We start from the raw sequence: 24,557 nt of genomic DNA on the forward strand, positions 1-24,557 counted from the left end.
CCTCTTTTCCAAAACCAGAATGGACCTGGAACTGGACGGACTGGTTCTCTATGAGCAGGATGTAAATCTGTCACTTTTGGCTTCCCCAGTGTGCATGCGGTTCTGCATGGCCTCTTGTAAAAGCAACTGCTGGACTGAAAGAAAGGAGGAGAGAGATGGTAATATTTCTGAAATCCCATAGGCATGATGTTATCAGGAGGGAAACCTGCAGCCCTTCCACTGGCTTTGTTAGGAGATGGAGAAGAAGGCAAGCATGAGAGAGGAAGGGGGTCACAAAGTGGAGACTTTGGGTCATTCTTCTTGTAAAGATCCGATGCCAAGAAAAGAGAGGCTTCCTGTGAAGTCGCAAGGGCCGAAGATGTCCTCGGTCGGTCTCAAATTTTGGCCCTAACATCTCAGAGCTTGGGATGGTCCTCACTTAGCAAAGCTTAGAAACATTTTTGGAGGAAAGCAAAGAGGAATGGCATGTTTTCTCACGCTCTGAGGCCATCCCCCCCTCCATCCATGACATTACAGAACAATTAAACACTTGGGTTCAAGGCGAAGCCCAAACCTTGTGAAAGGCAAGAGCCTGGTGGGTGAACTGTCTTTTCATCTTTCCTTTATCCTCAAATCCCCTCCATGCATTCCCTGAAATTCCCACAAATCCCCCATCCTAGACTGGCCGGTGCCTTTAGAGTCCAAAATCCCTTTAGAGACAGGGATGCGCTCACAGCCCACATTTTGTATCTGCACGCAAGCAACCACCGCGCCGCCTTCTCCCACGTCAGCCCTGTTGACATCTGGCACAGCTTTGTTGAATTTTCCTCCACTAGCTGATAGCGGAGGCGCTCATGGCTATCGGAGCAGGTTGGCCAAGTTTGCCTTGGCTCCAGCACATTCCAGCTTGGCCAGTATGGCCTCATTCTTTAGGGGCCTCTCCGAACATGCCCCGCCAGTTTCTGGGTCACCCTCCCTGGCTTCCTGGCACTGCAAGAGAGGCGACGCCACCAGATTTGGGCCTCGGGACCTTTCCGCAGGTGGCCTTTCACCTGTTGAAAGTTGCAGAAGCCAAACACAGAGCTGGAGGAAGCATGTCTGTTTTCAAGCACAGCCTCGCCATGGAGGTTTGACTTGGAGTCCGATGCAAGGGTCCTTGCATAGGTAGCAACACAACTGGATGGGGGACTGATGCAAGAGGAAGAACGCTATGTTTAGAGCATAATTTGCATGCATCAGGAGGATTAGGCGGCACCAAGGCAAAGGCAATGCATTGGGAGAGTTAAGTGTACTTGAGAAAATGGCCTGTGACATTTTTGGCCGTGAACTCACCCAACCGCCCTTTGGAAACCATTTCTTCTCAGCCTCAGGACCAATTCCGCCTCTGATGCAATTTGGGGATAATTATAACCCATCTTGGCCAATGATTCTAAGTGTTTTGAAAACATTCTTTTAAAAAAACACATTTTAACATAGGGTTTTTCCTCTCACATATTCCCATTCTACATTTCCACCATCATTTTCAATGAGATGGCTCCTAACTTGAAATTGTGTTTAACAGTGACAACGTGATAGATTTGTCGCCAACACTAACATCGGAAATTGATGTCAGATTTTTAGTTGTAAAAAACTGAAGATAGAGTACTTTCAGCTGACTAATTAAACAATTTAACAAAATTTGCAATCCTAATAATACACTTACACTTATGTTGGTCATCGACCGTAAAAATAAAATTTCATTTCACACTTACAACTCATTTCTGTTCCTTTTCATCCAACAATACCATCAAAATGCATTGTGCCTCCATTTGCACAAGATTAGCAAATCTTTGACCCAGAGCAGAGTTTGCTTCATGTCATTTATTTCAGTAACGTTCAGAAATGTGAAACAATAAATAACTAGAAATGTATTCTGAAACCTTACAAAGTGTTACAAACACACAAAACTCTATGCCACATATACAAAAAAAGTAAATTTACATTATCAGCAAATCGACAACAAGACAAATTAAAAGCATGGGTACGATTAGGCAAGAAAACCCAAAATGTCATACCACAGTTCAATGTGGGCATTGACCATTGTGAACATTTTATCCTAAAATAGATTTCTCCATCTCACAGTTAATAAAATATCAGAGTAAGGAAAATATATACTGTATATATATATATCTATATTTCTGGTTCTCCTTGCAACATTGAATAAAAGCACAATGAGGGGGAAACAGCCAAAACACTGTGGATCATGCCTTTTTACTATTTGGTCCATGAGTTGTCCAAGATGGAATGCCTCAACATTAAAAAATAACCAAATTTACTGGATTAAAAAAATTATTGACACCATTATTCAGTCCATCCTTTCAAAATGACTGAAATAATTATGTTCTTTCCAAGTTTTTTTTTAAACAAATGCAAAAGCACTTTTGCAACTGTGATGGTGATACCAAACTTGCAATCTTTTTTAAAAATCCACATTAAATTTATATGAACTATTGAAAAATCAGGGGAAATGGTAATATGAACATCAAATTGTGATGATGAAGGCTGCAACTAGACTGTAGAAATAACGGGAGTTTGGCACCACTTTTAAGTGTTGTAGCACCAGCCTATGCGATCCTGGGATTTGCAGTTTTACAGGATCTTTAGCCTTCTCTGCTAAACCGTGTCTGTACCTCACATATCTACAAATCCCAGGATTCTGTAAGATGGAGCCATGGTAGTTAAAAGTGGTGTCAAAGTGCATTATTATTACAGTGTAGAGGCTTGTGATCAACATTACTACCTCTCCTTTTTGAGATCTCCTTTTTGAGATCTTTAAACAGAGGTTGGATGGCCACCATTGAGAAGAGCTTTAGCTTGGATTCCTGCATGGCAGGAGGTTGGACTATATGGCTTTCTTGGTCCTTTCCAAAGCTATGATTCACAGATCTTCTCCTAGGGAAGCCTCTCCAAAATTTCCAAAGCACAATCCAAAAACCACTGTTGGAAACAAAAGTGCAAGAATTAGGAAGAAAGGTAAACCTAAGTGTCTTGACAGCTATGAAAAATAAGTACATAAAGACATGCACAGTATTATTATTATTTTACAATGTCCATCTGAGTTTTCTTGCAAGAACAGAGAAATCAACATCTTACTCCCAGAGTATCAGTGTAACCCAAACCACAGTTTTACAAAATGCACACGTGAGGAAATGGGTGTATTTTGTTATATTTGAACAATGGAGAACAATTTCCATGGTTATCTGGAAGTTTCTGTGACAGCATGGAAAGAACTGATGCGTTGATGCACCAAAGGCAAACACACACAGGTTAAGTCCATTATGCCGTCCAGTTTGTGCGTCCTGAGAAAATAACTTTGGAAGATGTTGGCCCGTTTTCTACAAATTGGAATAATCACAGACAGGTCCGTCTCCTTTACCACAATGGCATCATATATTGCATTAGAAACATAGCAAATTTCCATTTCAGGGATTTTAAATGAGGCAAGAATGCTCAGGAGTGCATACGGAGGAAAGTCACACGGTATAAATATTTAGTGCAAGCAGCTTGTGTAGAAGGTATTTCTGCATATCTAAAATTGATCCTTTAGTTTTAAAAACAACAACTTCAAACCTCTAGTCCCAAACGTCTGTGCCTTCAGAGTCATACATTTTGGATTTCATTGGCGATATTCCTGAAAAGAGAACTGTAGTTTAACCAAGCACTTCTCCATACAAAGAGACCTTCTGATGAGAACCAAAGTTCGGTCTAGTCCAGTATTTTGTTACCCAAAGAGATGAATGCATAAAGCTGTACTGAGATATATTAAGCACAAATAGGAGAGTCCATAGGTCCATCACGATAAGCAGCTGCTGATAAAACTTTTCTTCTTAAATTTGTCCCACCGTAGGATTGAGCTACAGCAGTTAAAAGTGGTGTCCAAGTGCATTATTTCTACAGTGCAGATGCACCTTCAGTCATACAATGTGATCATGCCTTAAGGGGGTTTCTCTTTGGTCCAAAATCGTGGTTTGTATTAATTTTGATTTAGAATACTTGATGTTTGCAGATGTTTGGACAGTTAAATTATACTTTTACAAAGCAGGGTTTAACAGTCCACATGAATGAAGTCTCCAAAACTGCAAAGCTTCAAAACACTTCAAGATTGGAAAGATAAACATGCAGTATCTTATCACTCACAGTGTTGAACATGCATCCTATAGATATCATTTCCATTTGGATGCTTGGTTTGGACATAGGGACCACATTCATTTATGATTGCTTCCTATTAACCTCACTCTGACCTGACAATTATAATTTCCTTTTCCTCTCCTTTTTCACAATTGTCTTTTTCTTTCTTTGTTGTACAAAGCTGAGGATCCATTATCCCAAAATCCAAAACTTTTTTAATGGGTGGCTGTGAGAGTGACGCCTTTGCTTTCTGATGGTTCAATGTACACAAACTTTGTTTCATGCACAAAACTATTTAAAATATTGTGTATTAAAATTACCTTCAGGCTTTATGTATAAGCTGTATATGAATGATAAATTAATTTCATGTTTAGACTCGGATCCCATTTCTAAGATATCTCAGTATGTATATACAAATATTCCAATACTTTAAAAAAAATATCCTCCAGTGTAAGTGCTCTCTCTAGGAATATCTAGGTCCTCCAGTGCAACCTTTGGCCATAGAGCCATGCTGGAAGACCCAAAGATTCCTGGAGAAGACATATTAATCACATCCATGAATAATCAAATCCACAAATACTCAAAGTTGCAAACATGGAGGGCTGACTGTATTCCAAAATTTGGAAAAGAAATTCAAAATCCAAAACACTTCTGGTCCCGAGCATTTCAAACAAAGGATACCCAACTTTGTTTTTGCAAAACACATGAAAAAAGAAAACTGGGTCTTCCTTTGCACACCTTTAAAGACACAATTATTTTGACGTTCCAACAAGGCAGTGTTCACATAGGGCCCACTTCCAATGTGAAGAGCACCCCTTAGTGGCAAGAGGCATTCAGTCCTCCAACATCAACTATAAAGGTAGTGTGCAGTTTAGGCACGGGGTCTGCTTTGAAAATACGGACAAAATGCAACCTGCAAGTTTTGTGATCGACACGAAGGCTACGTGCAAGACATGTTTGCAAAAGTACTCATGGCCTACTCTACACCTCGGTGCAATTATTTTTTTTTGCAAAGACTCAGGAGGTTTCCACAAGGGTAGGGGTATGGTGAGGACTAGAAAGAGACATGCAGAAGCAAGGGGACAGGATCTGCATGCAAGGCAGGAGTCCCATGTGCAAGTCCCAGAACCTCCTTTAAGGCACATTTCAATCCCCTCTTTGAACCATGAGGACTAGATATACTTATTGTCAGGGCAGCTGGTAGTTCCAGTTTCAGTGGGATGGTGAATCCGTTCTGAGTTTTAGTCCAAATGTTAAAGGTACAAAACCCATCCTAGCAATACAGTTCAGCACTTTTAGATAGCTCCATTACATTTCAGGCTAAAACTCAAAGCCGATCACCTCGCTGTCGTGGAAGTCAACGGCCGCCATGGCTTCTTACTTAAAAATAAATAGATGAAGCCTAAAAGGGGCACCATGGTTTTGATGCCAAAATATATAATGTTTTCTATGCCAAAATGGGAAATTATACGTCTTGTGACCTCTTATGGATCTCTAGGAACCAAAGAACACAAAACTAAAATTAATGCAGCAGAACAATAGGAGATTGCCTTAACATTTGGTTTGGCACATGTCAGTTTAGAAACAGGCATGAGAAACCTGTGGCTTTCCAGGGGTTTAGACTCCAACTTCCATCATCTATTACTATAGGGCAGTGGTTCCCAAGGTATTGGTCCTCCTGGTATTTTGGACTTCAGCTCCCAGATGCCACAGCCAGCTTGGCTAACTCAGGAATCTTGGGAGCTGAAGTCCAAAATATCTGGAGGACCACAGTTTGGGAGCCACTGCTATAGTTCATGTCTGCTGAGAGTGATGGGAGTTGGAGTCCCAAGACCATTGGGAGAATCACAGCATCCCCACATCATTTTAAAATGATATGAACAGATATTAGTTTCTGAAGATGATATTTTTGAACCATGCATGTTGGGGAACTGCAATAAAAATGCACTAATAATAAAAACAATCTCAATATGATCAACAATATCTGCAGCAGATGCTGTTGCAGGACTGATAAAAGCTGGGCTTTTCAAACTTCCCTTTAAGGTGAAAAAAAAACAGATTTAAAATAGATTTAAAATTGGCAAGTGTTTTCAAAAGGCAAGTGAAGGCCAAGGTTAGTCAGGGAAAGGACCAGGGAAAGACCATGAAAATAAAATAAAATAGATCTTTCTTTCATTTCTCCTCTGCTTCAGTGACCTTTGTCTCTTACACATCTTTCACACAACTCACAGACTGCATCTGCACTCCAGAAATAATCCAGGCTGACATCACTTTAACTACTGTGGCTCAATGCTATGGAATCCTGGGATTCAATTTGTTGAGGCACCAGAGCTCTCTGACCCAGAAGGCCAAACATCTCTCAAAATGCTCAGAATCCCACAGCACTGAGCCATGGCAGTTAGAAGTGGTGTCCAACTGGGTTCTTTCTGCAGTATGGATGCAGCCTTTGTAGACTTTTCTAACTTCCAAACAGGAAAATGTAGCCCAGGAATGAATAGGAAAAAGATTCAGCAGATCACTCCAGGCTGCCATTTTCCTTCCAATTTCTCCAAAGATTGTCTTGATGTCAGTGCAGATAGCGCCCAGGTCTGTCAATCCAACGTCTTTGTGCCAACTACTGCATGGCAGGGGGTTGGACTGGATGGCCCTTGCAGTCTCTTCCAACTCTATGATTCTATGATTCTACTCATGGCATGGGACTTTATGTGACTAAAACATGCCAGGGTGAAGACACAACATTAAAAACTGTCTGGCCTAGGTAGTCAAATCTCAGCCTCGGAGAGATGTTTCTGAGGAATGACGAGAGCCAAGGTAAGACAGGTTTGAACACTTTTGAGAGAGGAGTCTGCCAGGTGGTCAAAATGGGCAGAAGGTCGGTTGGTTTTCACAGTCACTAATCCAATGCCCACTCTGCCAACCACTCCTCGCACTTGGTTTCTCGCTCCTCCATCTCTGGGCTTTTGGTCTCCTGCGGGATTTCAGGATCTGGGCTACTGAGGGCATCTTCCTGCTGCCCCTTCTCTGCTGTCCGGATGCTCTTCAATTTCAAATCTTGGATCAGCTCATCCAGTTGGCGCATGGTCTGCTGTGGCACCCAGTTGCTGTCCAAGGTGGTGACGAAGGGATCCGGCGCGCTCACCTCGATCAGCTCTCTGCTGGTTGGGATCCGCAAGTAGTAGGCGTGAAGCATCATCCGGTAAGGGCTGCTGTCTTTCTTGAAGCTGTAGGTAAAGTCACCCACAATGGGGTGCCCAATGGCACTGCAGTGGACACGGAGCTGGTGGGTTCTTCCTAAGGGAACAGAGAGCAGAACCAAAAGAAAACATCCATATTACAAATAAAGAAATTCCACCAAAACATTAGGAAAAACTTCTTCTCTGTAAAAGCTGCTCAACAGTGGTATTAGATGCTACCAAGAGTGTCAGACCCTCTATCGTGGCAGGTCTTTCAGGGGTGCTTTAGTTGTTATTGTTTTTGGAATATTCTGGATTTGGGAATTCTGGATAAAGGAGACTCAACATTATAGTAGTAAATATAGAGGAAGAGTCTTTACCTGTAAGTGGCTGCAGAAGAACTTTTGTCACCGGGTCGCCACTATATAGCCCATGCTCCAGTACCATTAGCTCTGACTGGCAAGGTTTGGGGTTTTCGCAACCTGTTCAAAAATTAAGAACAGTTATCATGTATAACAACCACATGCCATGTTTATTTAGCATTTCCACCCCAAAGCACACAAAGAATTTTGCATGCAGGTCACTAAGACACACTTGTTTGGCACAAAATAAATCAGTAGTTGGCACAAAGTAAATCCCTGTGAACCCCAGAGGACTGATCTCATCTTTATTTAATGTGCATTTTGTTTCATTTATGTTTGCAGGCATCAGTGCGAGGATCACAAAAGAACGGGAAAGGTATCCTACCTTCTGTCCCTTCAATGCACATCATGTGTGTCAGGCCCTCTGTCGTGTTCTTCCCAATGGCATAGCAGATTGTCATATTTGCCTCTTGAACTTGGCCCCTCACCTGCCAAAAAAGGACACATTACACAGCAGTTTCCTCTGTGACGCAGCACAAAAACACCAGCCTCAGTTTTCCAGATAAAGCATAAATTCCAAATAGCAAACCTTTATTTTTCCATTTTATATAAGGGACACCATTTTGTTATGCCATTGGATTGAAGGGGACTTGAGCATCCACAGATTTTGTTATCCACAGTTGGTGTAGGTGAGTGTGTATGTGTGTCCTGCAATCAAACCACAAGGGCCCACTGCACATATGGTATCCCATATATAAAATAGCAAAATCAAGGTTTGATGTTTCAAGTTTTTTTAAATACATATTTTCAAGCCCTGGATGTCTGAATCTGTGGGTACAGAATCCATGGATAAGAGGGTCAACTGTAGTTGAAAGAGAGTCAAAACCTGGCATGGACTCAGGGCTCACCAACTTTACTAGCAATGCTTTGGTAGAGAAGACTACGAAAACCATGGGGGCCACTTGTGGTGCATGGGCTAGATGTTCCCCCCCCCCCAGTCTACTTCTTTCTTGACATACAGAACGGTCTACAGCCTTTAAACTGATTAAGGACTAGAAGCAAACCACAATCATGTGAATCCTAGGGCTGGAAGAGACCTCAAGGGGACATTCAATCCAATCCCCTACGGCCATGCAGAAAAACACAAACAAAGCACTCATGATAGATGGCCATTCAGTCTCTGTTGAAATGTCTCCAAAGAAGGAGACTCCACCACAATCCAAGGCAGCATATTCAACTGTTGGACAGCTCTTACCGTCAGGAAGTTCTTCCTAATATTTTGGTGGAACCTCTTACCCTGTAGTCTGAGAAGAAGAAGAAGAAGAAATATGGACACTTACCAGTGCAAGGTAGGCTTTGGTCACCATCCGCTCCTTGAAACACTTGTATGCGCTGCCAGCAGCCGCTTTGTTGAGAGCCACACACAGGGCTCCACTGGTGGAAAAATCCAACTGGTGGCAAAACCTAGGAGATCAAGAGACGTTACTTGTGTGAGACATGTCCAACGGTTTATCCTCTCCATAGTCTGGAATTCCAAAATCCAAAAAATACCTGAAATCCCAAACACTTCTGGTCCCAAGCTATTTGGATAAGGGAGACTCAACCCCGTAGTACTAACCACAAAAATACTGCACTGAAGTTAAAATACAATTAACAATCATGGTAAATATGAACACATCTATCCAAAGAAATCTTTCCAAAATCACTCACCGAAAGCCATAGTACGTGTCTGGGTCAGCGAGTTCAGGGAACCGGTACTTCAGTTGGCTTTGCAGGGTCAGTTTTTCATACCACATCTTGCTGTCGATTCGAACGTCCCAGTGTTTGTTGACCACAATGAAGTCCGTGCTTTGGTACAGAATAGACAGGTTGTCAATGCTCACCGGCTCCATCACGGTGGGGACCCTTTTGGGGAGAATGGAGGCATCCGATTCTTAGTTCCAAAAATGACAGCTCTTCCAAAACCTAGGAACTTTTCCAGCTTATCCAAAAAACATGCAAGAAGTTGGGTTTTGCAATGGGAAAACCTAAGTACTCTTCTCATGCTCATTGGCAGTATAGTGGTTTAAACAGAGTAGTGGTTTGAGCACTGGGCTATGACTCTGGAGACCAAGGTTCGATTCCCAGGTCGGCCATGAAACCCACATCACACTCTCTCAGCCTGAGAGGAAAGGCAAAGGCAAACCTCTTCTGAACAAATCTTGCCAGGAAAATCCCAGGATAGTTTTGCCTTAAGTCGGAAACGACTTGAAGGCATACGACAAACATATAACAAGCGCAGCATAGTAGATTGGGCATCCCACTAAGACTCTGGAGATCAGGGTTCGAATCCCTGATCAGTCATAGAATTTTAGGATTTTGGAATATTTGCATCTACATAATGAGCTATCTTGAAGATGGGACCCAAGTCTAAACACAAAATTCAGCCGCTCATGAAAAACAGTTTTGGTTTTCGGAATATTTTAGAATTCTAGATAAGGGCAACTCAACCTGTATTAGTTTTTGGGGGCATATCCTTTAGTCTACAGAAAAGGAAAAGCTTTCCAACCCTCAGATAAAGGACACTCCATATAACAGGGGACACTGGCCAGCCCTATAAGAGGTCAGGAAGCCTTCTGGCTGTCAAAATGGCAACTCCCATTTTGGAAGAAAGGTGGGCTATAAATCCAATGCAATGCTATGCAGTGAATCAATGCATGCTCACACTAGCCAGCCTTATTTCTGGCTGTCAAAATGTCAACTCCCATCTTGGAGGAAAGGTGGGCTGTAAAGGCAGTGCCATGAAGCAATGCATGCTCACACTAGCCAGCCCTATTTCTGGCTGTCAAAATGCCAACTCCAGTTTTGGAAGAAAGGTGGGCTATAAATGCCTTCCAATGCAATGCAAATTGCAATCCATCAATGCATGCTCACAGTAGCCAGCCCCATAAGGGGGTCAGGAAGCCTCCTGGCTGTCAAAATTGGAACAGTCAATCCATGCAAGGCATGCATGCATGGACACTCCCATCCTGGCCTCCCCATGCTTGCCCCAGACAGACCTGGGCAGACTTTGGCAAAGGAGCAAGGAGGAAGGGCAAGGGCTTGCACCAGCAGAGCTACATTGCAAAGCTGCAAGCCTTTGCAGAGAGGGATCCCTGTGCAAGAAGGGAGGCCAGCAGCCAATCAGAGCCTTCGTCCCGGGCATTTAGGGCGGGGCATAAACCGTTCACCCGGAAATGCAAAGCCCAGCACCTCCTCCTCCTTTTGCAAAGCGCGCGCTGGTTTGCAAAAATAAAGACATATTCAGCAGGTAAAGGCTTCCCTAAGTCCATTATTTTGGGGGGTGCAGTTTTGGGTGCATTGTTTTTGGTGCAAGCTTTATGCATTTTGGAGGGGGCTACATTGCACTTTTTGGGTGCATTTTGTGTATTGGGGGTTTTTTTGGTGCGGCTTTTGTGCATTTTTTGGAGAGGGGTTTACTTTATGGTTGCATTTTGTGCATTTCGGGGGCGTGCATTACTTTTTGGGTGCATTTTTTGTGCCTTGTGTTTCATGTAACTTTTTGTGCATTTGGGGGTAAAAACTTTTGCATGGGGGGGACTTTACCATTTGGGTATATTTGTCCATTGCTTTTGGTGCATCTTTTTCCTGCATTATTTTGAGTGCATTGTTTTTGGTGCATTTTGGGTTCATTGGGGGTTTGCTGTTGTTGTTATTATTATTGTCCATTACTTTTTGGTGCTGCTCCTGAGGGTACAGTTGTAGCCCACTGCAACCTGCAGAGGGGTCTCTGATCCTACTTTTGGGAAGTTGTGTGTTGTTTGCTTGCATCAAAGAATAAAGCCCAAAGGGCTGCAGAGTTGCATGGCTCCCTTCTTTCTCTCTTGCTGGTTTTCCAATTTCTCTCTTTCTCTTTCCCATTGCAAAAGAGAGTGCAGAAGTTGGCTTTTATATGGAAGAAGATTATGAGGCAGAACTGTATGGCATTGAAGATGAATTTGAGGAGCAGTTTGCAGATGAGCTGGAAGTCCTGGCTGAGCTGGAAGGTGAGGAGGACTCCAAGGCTGGACCTGGAAGAAAGAACCTTTGCAAATGGGGGCCTCTTGCATTTTGACAGGAGAGGCTCCATCTGGCTTTATTTGCATCCAGCATGTCCAGATAGAAAAGGAGTGGGAAGAGAAGAGCTTTCAAAGCTCCATATACACACACACACACACACACACACACAGAGTATATATGTATTGTGTGTGTGTGTGTCTGTGCTTACAAGTCACCTGTCAAGGTATGGAGACCCCATGAATTTCAGAGAGTTTTCTTAAGCAAGGGAGACTCAGAAATGATTTTGCCAGCTTCTTCCTTTGAAACACTATAGCACCTGAATATTCATTGTTGGTCTCCCATCCAAGGACTAAACAGGGCTGACCCTGCCTAGCTTCCAGGATCAGACACGATCAGGTGCCTTTGGGGTATTGAGGCTCACAAGTGACTTCAAATCAACCCATGAATTTCAGGGGGGTTTCTTAGGCAAGAGCATGGAGAAGGTCTCGCAAAACTTCCAGTCTCAAAACCCCATAGCATTGAGCTGTTGCAGTTAAAGTGGTGTCAGGCTGCATTAACTCTGCAGTGCGTATGCAGCCCCAGAGTCACTTCCTTTCATCATACCATTAGTACGCATGATATTTTTGCATTTGCCTAGACATTTACACTCTTAAATTTTGACCCAATTTCTTATTTTCCAGCAGAGGAAGCATCTCAAGCTCCATCTCGCAAAGTCTGCAAGTTCCGGAGCCGAAAGCGGACTTTCGAAGAAGCCCTGTGTGCTGGGGATTTGGCTAAGGAGCCCGTTGTTGTAAGTTGCCAGCCGTGCCCAGAAAAAGCACCTCAAGACCAGATTTCCTCAGAGGAGACCCTCGACAATGCCAAGGCAAATCACGAAAACCCAGGATGCCTCCCGGCATTCGCAAAAGCAGCAAATGGTCTCCCAGAGCCGCTTATCGAGGAGCCTGACATCGGCCAGAGTAAGTTTGTGGCTTGTATATAATGTATTGTGAGTTGTTTTTATTTTTTTTACATGTGGCGGTGGCTGGCTTGAAGTGGATGTTAGTTTGCTCAATTATAAAACTGGGTACTAAAAGGCAAAAGTTGTTCATAATATTGTATAAAAATGACCGTCGGGCTATGCCCATAAGGTGTCTATAAAGCATAAATGAATTTTTTGTTTAGACTTCGCTTCCATCTCTCAAAATGTCTGATTGTGTGTGTGTGAAAATAAACATATTCTTTAAAAACACTTCTGGTCCCAAGCATTTCGGACAAAAGAGGTTCAACCTGTATGTTCTTGTTATACCTATATATATTTTATTTTCGTTATTACTATTAACTGAGAGTGATTTACAACAAGAAAAGGTGCAGTAACACAGTGGCTAAAAGGATAAAGTGGTTTATTCTTGAGCGTTCAGTCTGCCTACTTTGGCCATTGAAGCTCAGCAGGTTGCACCATTGTCAAAGCTGTCTTCTTCTTCCCGAAGCTCCAAAGCCAAAGCGGCGGAGGCGACTTGAAGCTATGAAGAAGCTGGACTTCGGACTAGAGGATGGAAAGGGGTTTAAAGATGCGCTGGAGGGTGCGCTCTCTCCACCTCTTTCTCCCAGAGACCCCCGGGATGCAAGGTGAGCCATCTGGGAAAACCAGAGGGAGATAGATGCTGTTGGGCTAAAACAATATATTGTGCAAGCTTTAAAATGAGTTTGTCATGACAGGAACCTTGAGGGTTATAAATTTTATCAAAACTCTTGGAAAGAATAGATACCTGTCCATGAGATCTGACTCACTTCTACTGGAAATACTAAAGAAGGAAAGACCCCAGAAAGAACAATAAAAGGGAGTTCTTTTCTCTGCCCTGTTCCAAGGTATTCTGCAAAAGTTACTGGGTGCCTTCTGGCTGGGTTGGTGCCTTGTCAAAGCTTTACCAATTATCTAATTTGACTAAATTATCTAATTTGACTGAAAGCTATACTCCTTTCTTGGGTTGTGTTGTGCAGGACTCCAAGCTCCGAGATCCCAGATGTCATGGGACTGAATGGCATGTTCCCCTTGCGCATTACACCCCCAGAAGAAGGGGACTCCAAGAAAGTTTTGAGGCGCCCGCCCATTCTGGAGGACTATATCAACGTGACTTCGACCAACGGCACCCGAGTCTTTATGGTGGTGAAGGAGGACAGTATGGGGACGGAGGTACGACGCTTGGAACAAGAGGCTGAGCTCTTTGAAGAGCTTGCGATGTCCTCCCTCTTTTGCTGAACCTCCTAGGGAGGGAAAAGCATTTTATTATTTTCTACTAAGACCGGAACGAAGACCTGGATGTGTTTGTGTAACGAAGGAGAAAAATGCAACTCACAGGTTGCATGCATTGCATCCCTGGGGTTAAAAAACAAAACTACAGGCATCCTCCCCTTTTTGATACACCTAGAAATGATTTAGCGTTACTTCTGATTCTAGGAAACAACTGAAATACAGCCAAATTCCTGCAATTCTGAGGAATTTGGGGGTGGATTCAGAAGCAGTGATGGGGGCAACAGAAGTCAAACCACCCCTTTGACAACTCAGTTTTTGACGTTCCACTGTTTCGACAGATATAGCCATGTACCACCCTTTCGATCCCTGTTTACTTTTTCAACCACTGATGTTGTTTTTCAGTTTCTCTCAATCTACTCAGTGCCATTTAATGTTCAGTCTTGCATCTGCAGGCCAAAATAATAATAATAATAATAATAATAATAATAATAATAATAATAATAATGGGTTCTACTTTGCAACCAGTCCCACTTTGGGACAGTGCCCTGATCCCTAACCCATCAAAACTGACCTATAAGAAGTATGGCAAGGATGCCCACCATGTTTGGGGACCCCCCACCCAAGAGTTTCAAATTAAAAAGTTTTTGAAAACATCTAGTGGAAGGGAAAACATTTCCACCATGTTTTTTTTGGGGGGGGGTTGGGGAGTGAACTGTGCTAATGTAGCCCCTGGAAAAGCTTTGATTTGGAGAACAAGTGAATGTTTGGAGACATCTTGGGGCAAAAAAAAAATTTCGTGAGAGTGGTTTTAAATCTGAGTTGAAGACCCCCCTGTTCATGGAAGCGTTCCCAGGCATTGTATGAATATTTATCTAATATTTGATTAGATAGTGGATGTTGATGCTAATTGTTGTCTGCTTTTTAAAACTAATTTGTGGATTGTACGCCATTGGCAGGTTTTATATTTTTATTGATTTGATTATTTGTATGTAAAGTGCTGTGTACATTTACAGCGCTATAGAAATAAACAACAACAACAACAATAATAATAATGTGGTTGCAGTGAGGGGGTGGGTGGAGCCCTCCAAGATCTCTAGGGGAGCCTAATTCAGGCCCCTAGCTTTCCATAGTTGCCCACCCCTGATTTATATGAAGACCCATCTGGTTTCTCTCCAGCTTTCCAGGTCCATTAGACAAAATGAAAGAAGACCCCTTCATCTCCTGGGAGTTCCCTTCTCCTATCTAAAGGAACAAGTTGCTGAAGAGGTATTGTCTTCTCACCCCACCCTATCCTTGCTTTATGCCTTGCCTGTATTGTTGTTGTTACTATTATTTATCCTGCATTCTTTCCAGCCTTGGGATTCAAGACCACTTGTGAACATGAAAACATACGCAGATCATATAAAAGTTAAAATAGAGTTGAAATACCGAATCTCCTTTCCTCGTCCTTTGAATCCAGTGGTTTGGGTCCTGTGGTGGGGCAGCTGAAAATTCAGCCACTCCTCTTCTACATGGAGTGACACTTGAAGATGGCCATGGTATCGATCATCTCTCCTCCAGCCTAAGTCTCCTTCTCTCCTCAAACGCCACCACGTCTTGTGAATCCGTATTGCTCTTGGATTTAACTTTTTATTTTATTTTCAGCGCCGGAAGCAGATGCTCGAATCTACAAAGCTGCTGACAGAGATTCTGAACAGGTGGGTCCAGCAAGTCTTCCAAGGGATTTTTTAGGATTTAGGGCAAGCCTCCTATATGATCAAACCTATAGGAGGTTCAGAGCTGTCTGATGAATCAAATTGGGGCACAAGATTCATCCCCTTAGCTTGTTAAATACTTAACTGAGTCTCCCTTATCTGGGATTCCAAAATCCGAAATACTCCAAAAGCATCTCAGTGACTGAGATAGTGACACTTTTGTTTCCTGATGGTTCAGTGTACCCAAACTTCGTTTCATGCACAAAATTATTTTTAAAATATTGTGTATAAAATTACCTTCAGGATGTGTGTATACGAAACATAAACAGCTTTTGTGTTCTGCTCTGTCAGCCTCAGGGAAAGTCAATGGCAAATTCCCCTTGGAACAAATCTCGCCAAGAAAACCCCTTGATAGGTTCCCCTTAGCATTGCCGTAAGTCAGAAAAAACTTGAAGGCACGCAGCAACAAGCCACAAATGTAGTGTTATGCTTTTAGAATTGTTTGTTAATAAAAGTTTTTAATTTTTTAAAAAATTCATCACCTTAGTTGTGAGTCTCAGCTAAAGCCTGGAGTGGGTTCATAGCCCTACTGGTGCTGGTTCCACCAAAGTTTGCTTCTCCACTGAATATAATAGGCAGGATTCACACTCAGCTCTTCAACCTTGCTTCTTGCAGCTGCCTTGATGATGAAGATCCCTCAATGGAGACTGTAGCTTCCAAGGACGAAGAAGAACTAAATGGTGAATCGGAAGAGGATGGGTCAACTCAGCATTCCCTTTGGGTTGACCGGTTCACTCCCAGGCACTACCTGGAATTGCTCAGTGATGATGTGAGAATCTCTCCTGGGAGCTGATGGATGCATCTTTCTGCCTGTCATACAACAAGCAGCCATTGCTATTGAAGACAAGACATTTATAGGGAACTCTAGTGAAGGTTTCTGGTCCTTATGACGGTCAAGAAAAGCTCAAGCTTGTTGGAGTGACCTCTGACATTTCAAAAGCAGGGATGGAGGAACATGAGGTTTTATCGGATGGCCATAGCTTAAGTGTACATTGATGGCACTATATAAATGATAATAATTTGGTGAAGCCCCATCTTATCGAATCCTAGGATTTGTAGTTTTCTGAGGGACCAGCACTCTTTGGCAGAGAAGGCTAAAGACCTTGTAAAACCACAAATCCCAGGATTCTGAAGAATGAAGCCATGGCAGTAAAAGTGGTGCCAAACAAAATTATTTCTACAGTGTTGATGCACCCTTAGTCTTCAAACAGTCATTTTAAGTGCTTCATAAACATTTCCATAGGATGGAGCCATGACAGTTAATCCAGTGTCAAACTACATGAATTACGCAGTGTGGCAGCAGCCTTCAGAAATGATCCACATTGTTTTCAACACCTGCATGCACTTCTTAAAAAAGCAAGAGGGTTCTATTAACCCAGTCTAAATCTTGCAATCCCCCTTGTCTTTTTGCAGAGCAGTTTCTATCCCTGTATCTGATGTTGTGCAGATGGGTGAGTGTTTTTAAAAACCTGATCAATGTCTGCTCCACTTTCAGTACACGAATCGCTGCCTCTTGAAGTGGCTGAAGTTGTGGGACGTGGTTGTCTTTGGGAGGGAGAAGCCCCTGAAGAAGGCCAACCTGAGCGCCGATGGCCACTCAGCCTTCCGGCAATTCAAAGATCAACCGAGCAAATGGAAGACCAAGGCCCAAGTGACGGAGGATGCTCTGGATGCTGAGCTGGACCAACACAACCGGCCCAAACACAAGGTGAGGGGAGAGACGGTCAGAACGACCAAGGCTGTTATACATTTTTACTATCCACAATGTATTATTATTGTAATTATCCTGCTTTTCCTCCAAAACTGGGACTCCAAGCGACTTACAGTCTTCAAGAACAATACAACATCTGCCAGAAGCTGGTCATAGAATCATGCTGGAGGACCTACAAACGCCTAGAGAAGTGTTTTCTCTAGGAATTTCTAGGTTCTCCTGCACAGCTCTATGGTCAACTTCTGGCAGAGTTGCACTGGAGGACCTAGAGATTCCCAGAGAGAACATATTAATCAAAACCACAAATCAAAAGTTTATGAGTAAAGAAGGTAAAGTTTAATGATGAGGTTCAAGAGAAGAAAAATATATTTTTAAAGTTCGTAAGGAAAGGTAATGGTGTGAGATTGGAGAAGGCGAAAGGTTGAATGGACAGAATAGAAAACAGGTAAAGAATTGCTATGTATTAATATAAGATGTTCGGGAGATTTGATTGTGTAGTTTTATTGCTTTTGTTACTGACTTTGACGTGTGTCTTTTTTTAGATATTAATGTATGTATCTTGTTTATAGATACGGGTTTACTGTATATGTATTTGTTTATGTTGTATCTTTTATACTGTATGTCTTTTTAATCAATAAACGTTAATTAAAATAAAATAAAACCCCACAAATAATCAGATCCGTAAAAGTCAAAGCCACAGATGTAGAGGGCCAACTGTAAACTGATACTCAAGTTTGTGGGATTTATTTCTTCACTGGGGTAGCAAAAGTGTGGTCCCCTTTCCTCTTTTTGCAGCCTCTGAAGTGCCCTGGATTTTGGCCATCTGGTCAGCCCTCTCTCCTCTTTCTCTGGCCTGCAGGTTGCCCTTCTGTGTGGCCCACCTGGCCTGGGAAAGACCACCTTGGCCCATGTTATCGTGAAGCATGCCGGCTATAATGCCGTGGAGATGAACGCCAGGTGAGCTGCTCCTTTCCTAGGGCTGGACTTTTAGGGGGAGAAAGGTTGTTCGCTTTATTTGAGAAATTAAGGTAAACTATGGTTATGTGTGTGAAATATAGTAAATGTGATACACTAAGTGATCTATCAGGAGGGTGTTTTGTGTGCCTTCAAATCACTTCTGACTTAAAGCAACCTTATCATGGCGTTTTCTTTGGCGAGATTTCTTCGGAGGCTTTCCTCTGAGGCTGAGAGAATGGGACTTTCCATGGCCAAGCAGGGATTTGAACCTTGATCTCCTGAGCCATAGTTCAATGCTCTTCGGCAGAGAAAGCTAAAGACCTGGTCAAACGACAAATTCCAGGATCCCATAGAATGGAGCGACAGCACTGAAAGTGGTGTCAAACTGCATCATTTCGACAGTGTAGATGTAAACGCAATGCAACGTTCCAGGAAGCTTCCCCACTCTCCCTCTTCTTAGCCCTGGATTTTTCTTTCAGCGATGACCGCAGCCCGGAAGTCTTCAAAACGCGGATCGAGGCCGCCACCCAAATGAAGTCCGTCCTGGGAGCCAATGAGAAGCCCAACTGCCTGATCATCGACGAGATTGACGGCGCCCCAACAGTAAGGGACTCTCTCCGCTTTTTTACGTGGTCCAGCAGCCATTTTACTGGCCTTATATCTCTGCTTGGGCTGCACCAGACCCTCAAAATGACTAGAAGACAGTGTCTAATTTTAAAATATGTTATGGTCCAGCCGTTTTGAAACGTTTTGTTGACAACTCCAGTGGTTTTTGTTATTGCCTCTGAAAAAGTCCTGCTTCCATATAATACGAAAACTGTAGGGCTTTTTAAAAGAATAAACAGTTGGCCATCTAATAGCATGTGGAGCTTGTCTCCTCTCTATTTTCTGCTTGTATATACGTGCTTTTCAGTACTCTTTCTACTATACAGAAATTATTTTGCTTTTATGGAGGGGATTTACTAAAACTAGAGATCTGTGTCTCCAGCAGTATGAGTCTTCTGTTTTTGACCTCAAACTATTTCTGTGTGTGTGCACGCATGCATACATGCACATTTAGTGTACGCAAACTTCATTTCATGCCCAAAATTATGAAAAATATTGTATATAAAGTTACATAATGCTATGTGCATAAATACACACACAAGGCTATATGCATAAAATATATACGAAACATAAATGAATTTCATGTAAACAGTTGAGTCCCATTTCCAAAGTATCTCATTATGTATTTGCACAGTTTCCAAAATCCGAAATACTCTGAAATTCAAAAGGCTGGTCCTGAGCATTTTGGATAATAAGGGAGACTCAGCCTGTAGGTCTCTTCTTAGTTTTCTTCTCAGAGGTTTTTGTGTTGCATCCCTTGCTATCTGTTGTACTGACTGCCCTGTTCTGCTCTTCAGGCATCAATCAATGTGCTGCTGGGCATCATCAACCGTAAGACCGGGGCGGTTGAATTGGAACCCAGCACTGGCAGGGCGAGTGGGTCAAAGAAGAGGAAGGAGGGTGGCCTCCTCCTACGGCCGATCATCTGCATTTGCAATGACCAGTAAGAACATTCACTTCCATAGAAAATAATGTGATACTTGCCTTAGCATTTGTGAGACTACAGTGCCTGAAGAATCTGAGGCATGGCATTGGGTGCATCTACACTGCGGAAATAATATGGTTTGACACCACTTCAACTGCCAAGGCTCCATGCTAAAAAAAAATCCTTGGATTTGTTGTTTGATGAGACATTATTTGGCAGGGAAGGCTAAACGCCTTGCAAAACTACAGATCCCAGGATTCCATAGGATGGAGCTTCATCACTTAAAGTAGTGTCAAACTGCATTATTTCTGCAGTGTAGATGCACCCATTGTCTTCCAGACCACTTTTTCTTGTTCACTTCAGGGAAGAGCTTCTATGTTGCCTTGTTACATATATTTCAACCTTTTCTTTTCCAGGTACGTCCCTTCTCTGAGGCTTCTGAGGCAACAGGCTTTTCTTCTCAACTTTCCCACAACATCACAGTCAAGACTTGTCCAGAGGCTGCATGAGGTAGGCTCAGATGCCCCAAAAGTTACTTTTTCCCCTGCTGTGCCCGACCATCTTTTGAGCAGGTAGATCCAGAGGTGGGGATCATATAGCCTTCCAGATGCTTGAGATGGGACTTGAAGGAAGGTCACTAAAAAAGCAAAATATGAATATACATGAATTTGCAAATGTAAATATACACACTAAATAAACAAAATATTTTTAAACATATTCTGTGTCGGGTGTGAGGGTTGTGATGTCCATGTGTGGATAGGTTCCCAAAGGTGAAAGGTTTGGGCACCTCAGACTTAGCCCATTCACAGTTGGTGATTTCACAAGTGTAAATACTGCTGATCTTGTGCGCCTTTCACTTGAACAGTTAGGAAGATATTTTTCTTTCTTTCTCCTTTCTGTGGTGAGGCATCTTGACTAGTAACTTTTGCTAACACACTTGCAACCTATCAGTGCAACAGCCACTAATTTTCAAATTTTGGGGGTTGCAGATTACCATCCGGCAAGGCATGAAAGCTGACACGGGGGCACTGATGGCGCTGTGTGAAAAGACAGAGAATGACATTCGTTCTTGCATTAATACCTTGCAGGTATGTCACAAAGGGGACTTTTACTGATCCCCACAAAATAACACACACAGAGAGACCCTATATGTTGGAGTGGTCATTTATGGGGGACTGGAGATCACCTTAAATCCCTAAGAGACATTGGAGGATTGCACCCCTGATCCCTTTACAGGATTTTTTTTTAAATGCCCCAAAATGCACTCCATTTTTGACATTTATTTTGATATTTATTTTATGCACAAGAGAGGATTTTTAAATAATATTCTGCACTCTGTGCCTGCTACGGAGTCTGGATGTCTATCCCCAGTCCTGGAATAAGGGGTAACTTTTTGAATCCCAACACCTTCTGTTCCTTCCCACGGGTTCAAATCTGTCTGTGCTTTTGTTCCAAGTTCCTGTACAGCCGAGGCAAGAAAGAGCTGACTGTGAGGACTGTGCAGACTGCCAAGGTTGGCTTAAAAGACCAGAACAAAGGGCTTTTTTCCATCTGGCAGGAGATCTTCCAGCTCCCAAGGATGCAGAGGTGAGAGGAAAAAGAGGGTTGTGTGTCATTGTTTTTTAATCTAGCTGAGTAAATCCTTTCCAAGCGGAGGGAAATTAATCGCCTGCGGACTCTGTCCAAGTGACATTTTGGGGCATCCTTTAATCAAAGCAAATCCTCCAAGAGCCTCTGTGTCAAAATACTTCCGACGGAAGGTACCAAAGGGCCATCTGTCTGGAGATTGCACAAGAGTCTCCAGAACTTCTTAGCCTTACAAATCCTGGAGCATTCAGAAGGGGCTAATCACCCTAAACCTCTTTCTGGGGGCAGTATATATACTTAGTTAATATTTATATTTGATTTAGAAGGAGTTCCCCCTTGAACTACGTCCCTCAATCCATTTCCACCCACACCATATCCATTTTCTTCTGGAACAATTCCCATCATGGTTTTTCCCTTTGTCTTGCCTTGGGCTTGTCCTAACCGTGCCCAGTGGCCTGTATTATATGCCCTCTTCTTATCCAGATACTTCCTTTTCCTCCTGTCCCAAGGCAAAGGATAGGGACAGACCCTTCGCTTCCATCCCACTTCCTTGCTAGTGGAAATGAAGACCTGTTTGGAACGGCATCTGGCAGAACGGTCATGAATGCAGTTGCCCAACGCTTTCACCACATCCTGCATCTCAGCACATCCTCCGGAGAGCATGAAAAGCTCAGACAGGTACTCAGTCTAGGATTTTGTTGTCATTGTTTCAGTATTGAGTTAAACAAACAAAAAACCACTGGGGTATAATGAGTTGGTGGGCCGATGTAGGATCCTTGGGGACAGGGACTCTTTTGGGGATTTGAACTCTGTAAATCACCATCAGTTATATTTCTGGCTAAAGTTTTTTAAAGCCAGGAGGATCCATTAAGAGGAAAGACCAAAAGGGGGCTTGTCTCCATGGGTAGAAAGAGGTGAAAAAGAGGATGAATATGACCCTATGGTTTAAATTGTGTCAATCTTAGGGTCATATTCACCCTCTTTTCCACCTCCTATCCACAAGGACAAGTTTCGTTTTGGCCATTCTATGCAAGCCTCTCCTTGTGGACCTTAGTAGACCTCTCAGCTTTGAAAAGCTTCTTCTGGTGGGGCAGCCCCTGAGAACATCTGTGAGCAGGGCTGCTGTGGGAAGATATATTTGGACCAAAGAGGTCAGCTGGAAACTAGATTGCTCTTTCCTTTGCAGGGTTTGTATGATAACTTCCTCAACATGAAGGTGAAGGACTCCAGCTTGGGCACCATCTGCCTGGCCTTGGAGTGGCTGGGCTTCTCTGATCTGGTCAACCAAGGAGTCCTCCATGGCCAGAACTTCCAACTCATGCGCTATTTGCCTTTCCTCCCAGTCTCTTTCCACCTGCTCTTTGCTGCATCCAATGTTCCCAGGCTGGTCTATCCCAACAGCCAACAAGAGGTTGGTATTGGGAGGAAAAGATGGATCAGAAGGGGCACCATGTCCAGGATCAGTTGTCGCCTTTTGTGGTCCCGCATGTGAGGCTTGAAGTGGCTTTCTGAAGGCATTGCCTAGAACCCTGTTGATGTTACATAGCAGTCTGAGTTTCCTTACACACCTGGTTATACTTTTTTGGGCCACTGAGCAACAGCCATATTGAGTTTATGGTTGTGTAAGAAGACTTACATATAACTGTGGTCATGTGGGCTTAGATCCCATTATTAGTTTTGACTATTGAATCAGTTGGCTTTACTTAGATGTTAGCTCAGTTTACAACAATTCAGTGGATCCACTTTAGCTGGGACTAGGATTTCAGCCATGGAGTTGCTCACCCAGCTGACCCCTCACATTGCTCACAGAGGTTGCATTGTCTGTTAGCATTCTGTAGTGTGATGATAAGATTATTTTCCAGATCTGTACAGCTCATTGGTTTCTGCCTGCTTTTCTTTTTTATCCAGGCCCTGGCAAAACTGACCCAGATGCAGAACCTCGTTGCTTCCATGACATCTGGGATTGCACCAAATTCACGCAGCCGCACTGGGCCCCAGTCTCTCGTCCTTGAAGCTCTTTGCTTTCTCTTGGAAATCATCTCGCCAAAACTGAGACCGGTAAGGAAGCTTTCTTGTTGGGATATGGAGGTCTTAGGTTTTCCCTTGGGTGGGATTTCAATGGGTGACCAGCTGGGGTGAATTTGTTGTGTGAGCAGCATCAGGTCTAATTGGGTGGCAGGAAATTGTATACGTTGCACCACATCCTATCACCCATTTTGAGAAGGAACATAGAATAAAATGCAGGTATTGTGGGAATGGCAGGGCAGGATACCCAGGGTGAGTATTTTTTCCTCAGTGCTGACAGTTGCTGAAACCTCCATGACTTTGAGTGCAAAAATGCACCCTCGCTTGTATGTCAGTTGTCCATCTGCTTTTGCTTGCCCCTTGTGGATTGTCTGACCCAGGGAGGGAATGGCACCCTCCCTGGACAGCTGGCCATGTCCCATTCTGGTCCCTTTGTCCGAGCTTTGCCTCGGACGACCTTCCTGCATGAGAAGTTCACGGATGGGATAGTTATGCAAACTGCCCTGGCAGGAGTGCAGCATCTTGGAAGACTGCGATGGAAGGGCGGGAAGATGGTATTATTATTATTATTATTATTATTATTATTATTATTATTATTATTTACATGCCTCTCCCCATGGATGATTTTGTGAGTTCAAAATATAAGCCCACAGATATACTTTCCTTCCCACCCCTATGTCCCCTTTATTAAAACAACCTGAAACTCTTCAGGTGTTGACATACAGTACTCTTTAGCTGGGTTAGTTGCTGATTCTTTTCTTACAGAGAGCTGGATGGTTTTCAAAGGTATCCTCAGATGCTTATGTTAGCCTCTGACAGTTGCCCACTCATAGTTATCCTATTCCATTATATTATATTATACAGTGCGCCCTTTGTTTGCGCAAGGGATCCATTCCGGACTCCCTTGCATAAAACAAATAACGCATATGCTCGAGCCTCATTTAAATTAAAGGGGCTTGTGCACGCAGCAGCGCGCATGCACTACGGGCACATGCCCCATTTATTGCTATGGGACGCGATGCCCCTTCCTCCCCGCGCCC

The 24,557-nt window shown here is 43.2% G+C and overlaps 2 protein-coding genes across 3 annotated transcripts in view; one reads left to right on the forward strand and one right to left on the reverse strand.

Moving 5' to 3' along the window:
* Positions 1-4,447: 4,447 nt before the first annotated feature.
* Positions 4,448-10,810, reverse strand: RPUSD1 (RNA pseudouridine synthase domain containing 1). Its single transcript, XM_042438340.1, has 6 exons — positions 10,720-10,810; positions 9,392-9,586; positions 9,022-9,145; positions 8,067-8,169; positions 7,700-7,801; positions 4,448-7,437 (listed from the first exon to the last, which is right to left on the reverse strand). Exons 2-6 carry the CDS (start codon positions 9,571-9,573, stop codon positions 7,040-7,042), a joined length of 909 nt encoding a protein of 302 aa, XP_042294274.1. The 5' UTR covers positions 9,574-9,586; positions 10,720-10,810; the 3' UTR covers positions 4,448-7,039.
* A 34-nt stretch (positions 10,811-10,844) lies between these two features.
* The window catches only part of CHTF18 (chromosome transmission fidelity factor 18), a 25,799-nt gene continuing 12,086 nt past the window's right edge, over positions 10,845-24,557 (forward strand). The window contains exons 1-18 of one of the 2 annotated variants that reach the window (XM_042438337.1): positions 10,845-10,970; positions 11,590-11,706; positions 12,400-12,678; positions 13,189-13,327; positions 13,700-13,892; positions 15,129-15,218; positions 15,597-15,649; positions 16,322-16,475; positions 17,202-17,414; positions 18,277-18,374; positions 18,854-18,977; positions 19,778-19,923; positions 20,322-20,415; positions 20,895-20,993; positions 21,362-21,492; positions 22,002-22,170; positions 22,679-22,903; positions 23,401-23,550. In XM_042438337.1, coding sequence (XP_042294271.1) covers positions 11,613-11,706; positions 12,400-12,678; positions 13,189-13,327; positions 13,700-13,892; positions 15,129-15,218; positions 15,597-15,649; positions 16,322-16,475; positions 17,202-17,414; positions 18,277-18,374; positions 18,854-18,977; positions 19,778-19,923; positions 20,322-20,415; positions 20,895-20,993; positions 21,362-21,492; positions 22,002-22,170; positions 22,679-22,903; positions 23,401-23,550 — 2,451 coding nt within the window. In that variant the 5' untranslated portion in view covers positions 10,845-10,970; positions 11,590-11,612. The remainder of the gene's footprint in view (positions 10,971-11,589; positions 11,707-12,399; positions 12,679-13,188; positions 13,328-13,699; positions 13,893-15,128; positions 15,219-15,596; positions 15,650-16,321; positions 16,476-17,201; positions 17,415-18,276; positions 18,375-18,853; positions 18,978-19,777; positions 19,924-20,321; positions 20,416-20,894; positions 20,994-21,361; positions 21,493-22,001; positions 22,171-22,678; positions 22,904-23,400; positions 23,551-24,557) is intronic. The other variant, XM_042438338.1, reaches the window with a different exon arrangement.

Source organism: Sceloporus undulatus, chromosome 8, assembly GCF_019175285.1.
Source record: "Sceloporus undulatus isolate JIND9_A2432 ecotype Alabama chromosome 8, SceUnd_v1.1, whole genome shotgun sequence".
Taxonomy (NCBI): domain Eukaryota; kingdom Metazoa; phylum Chordata; class Lepidosauria; order Squamata; family Phrynosomatidae; genus Sceloporus; species Sceloporus undulatus.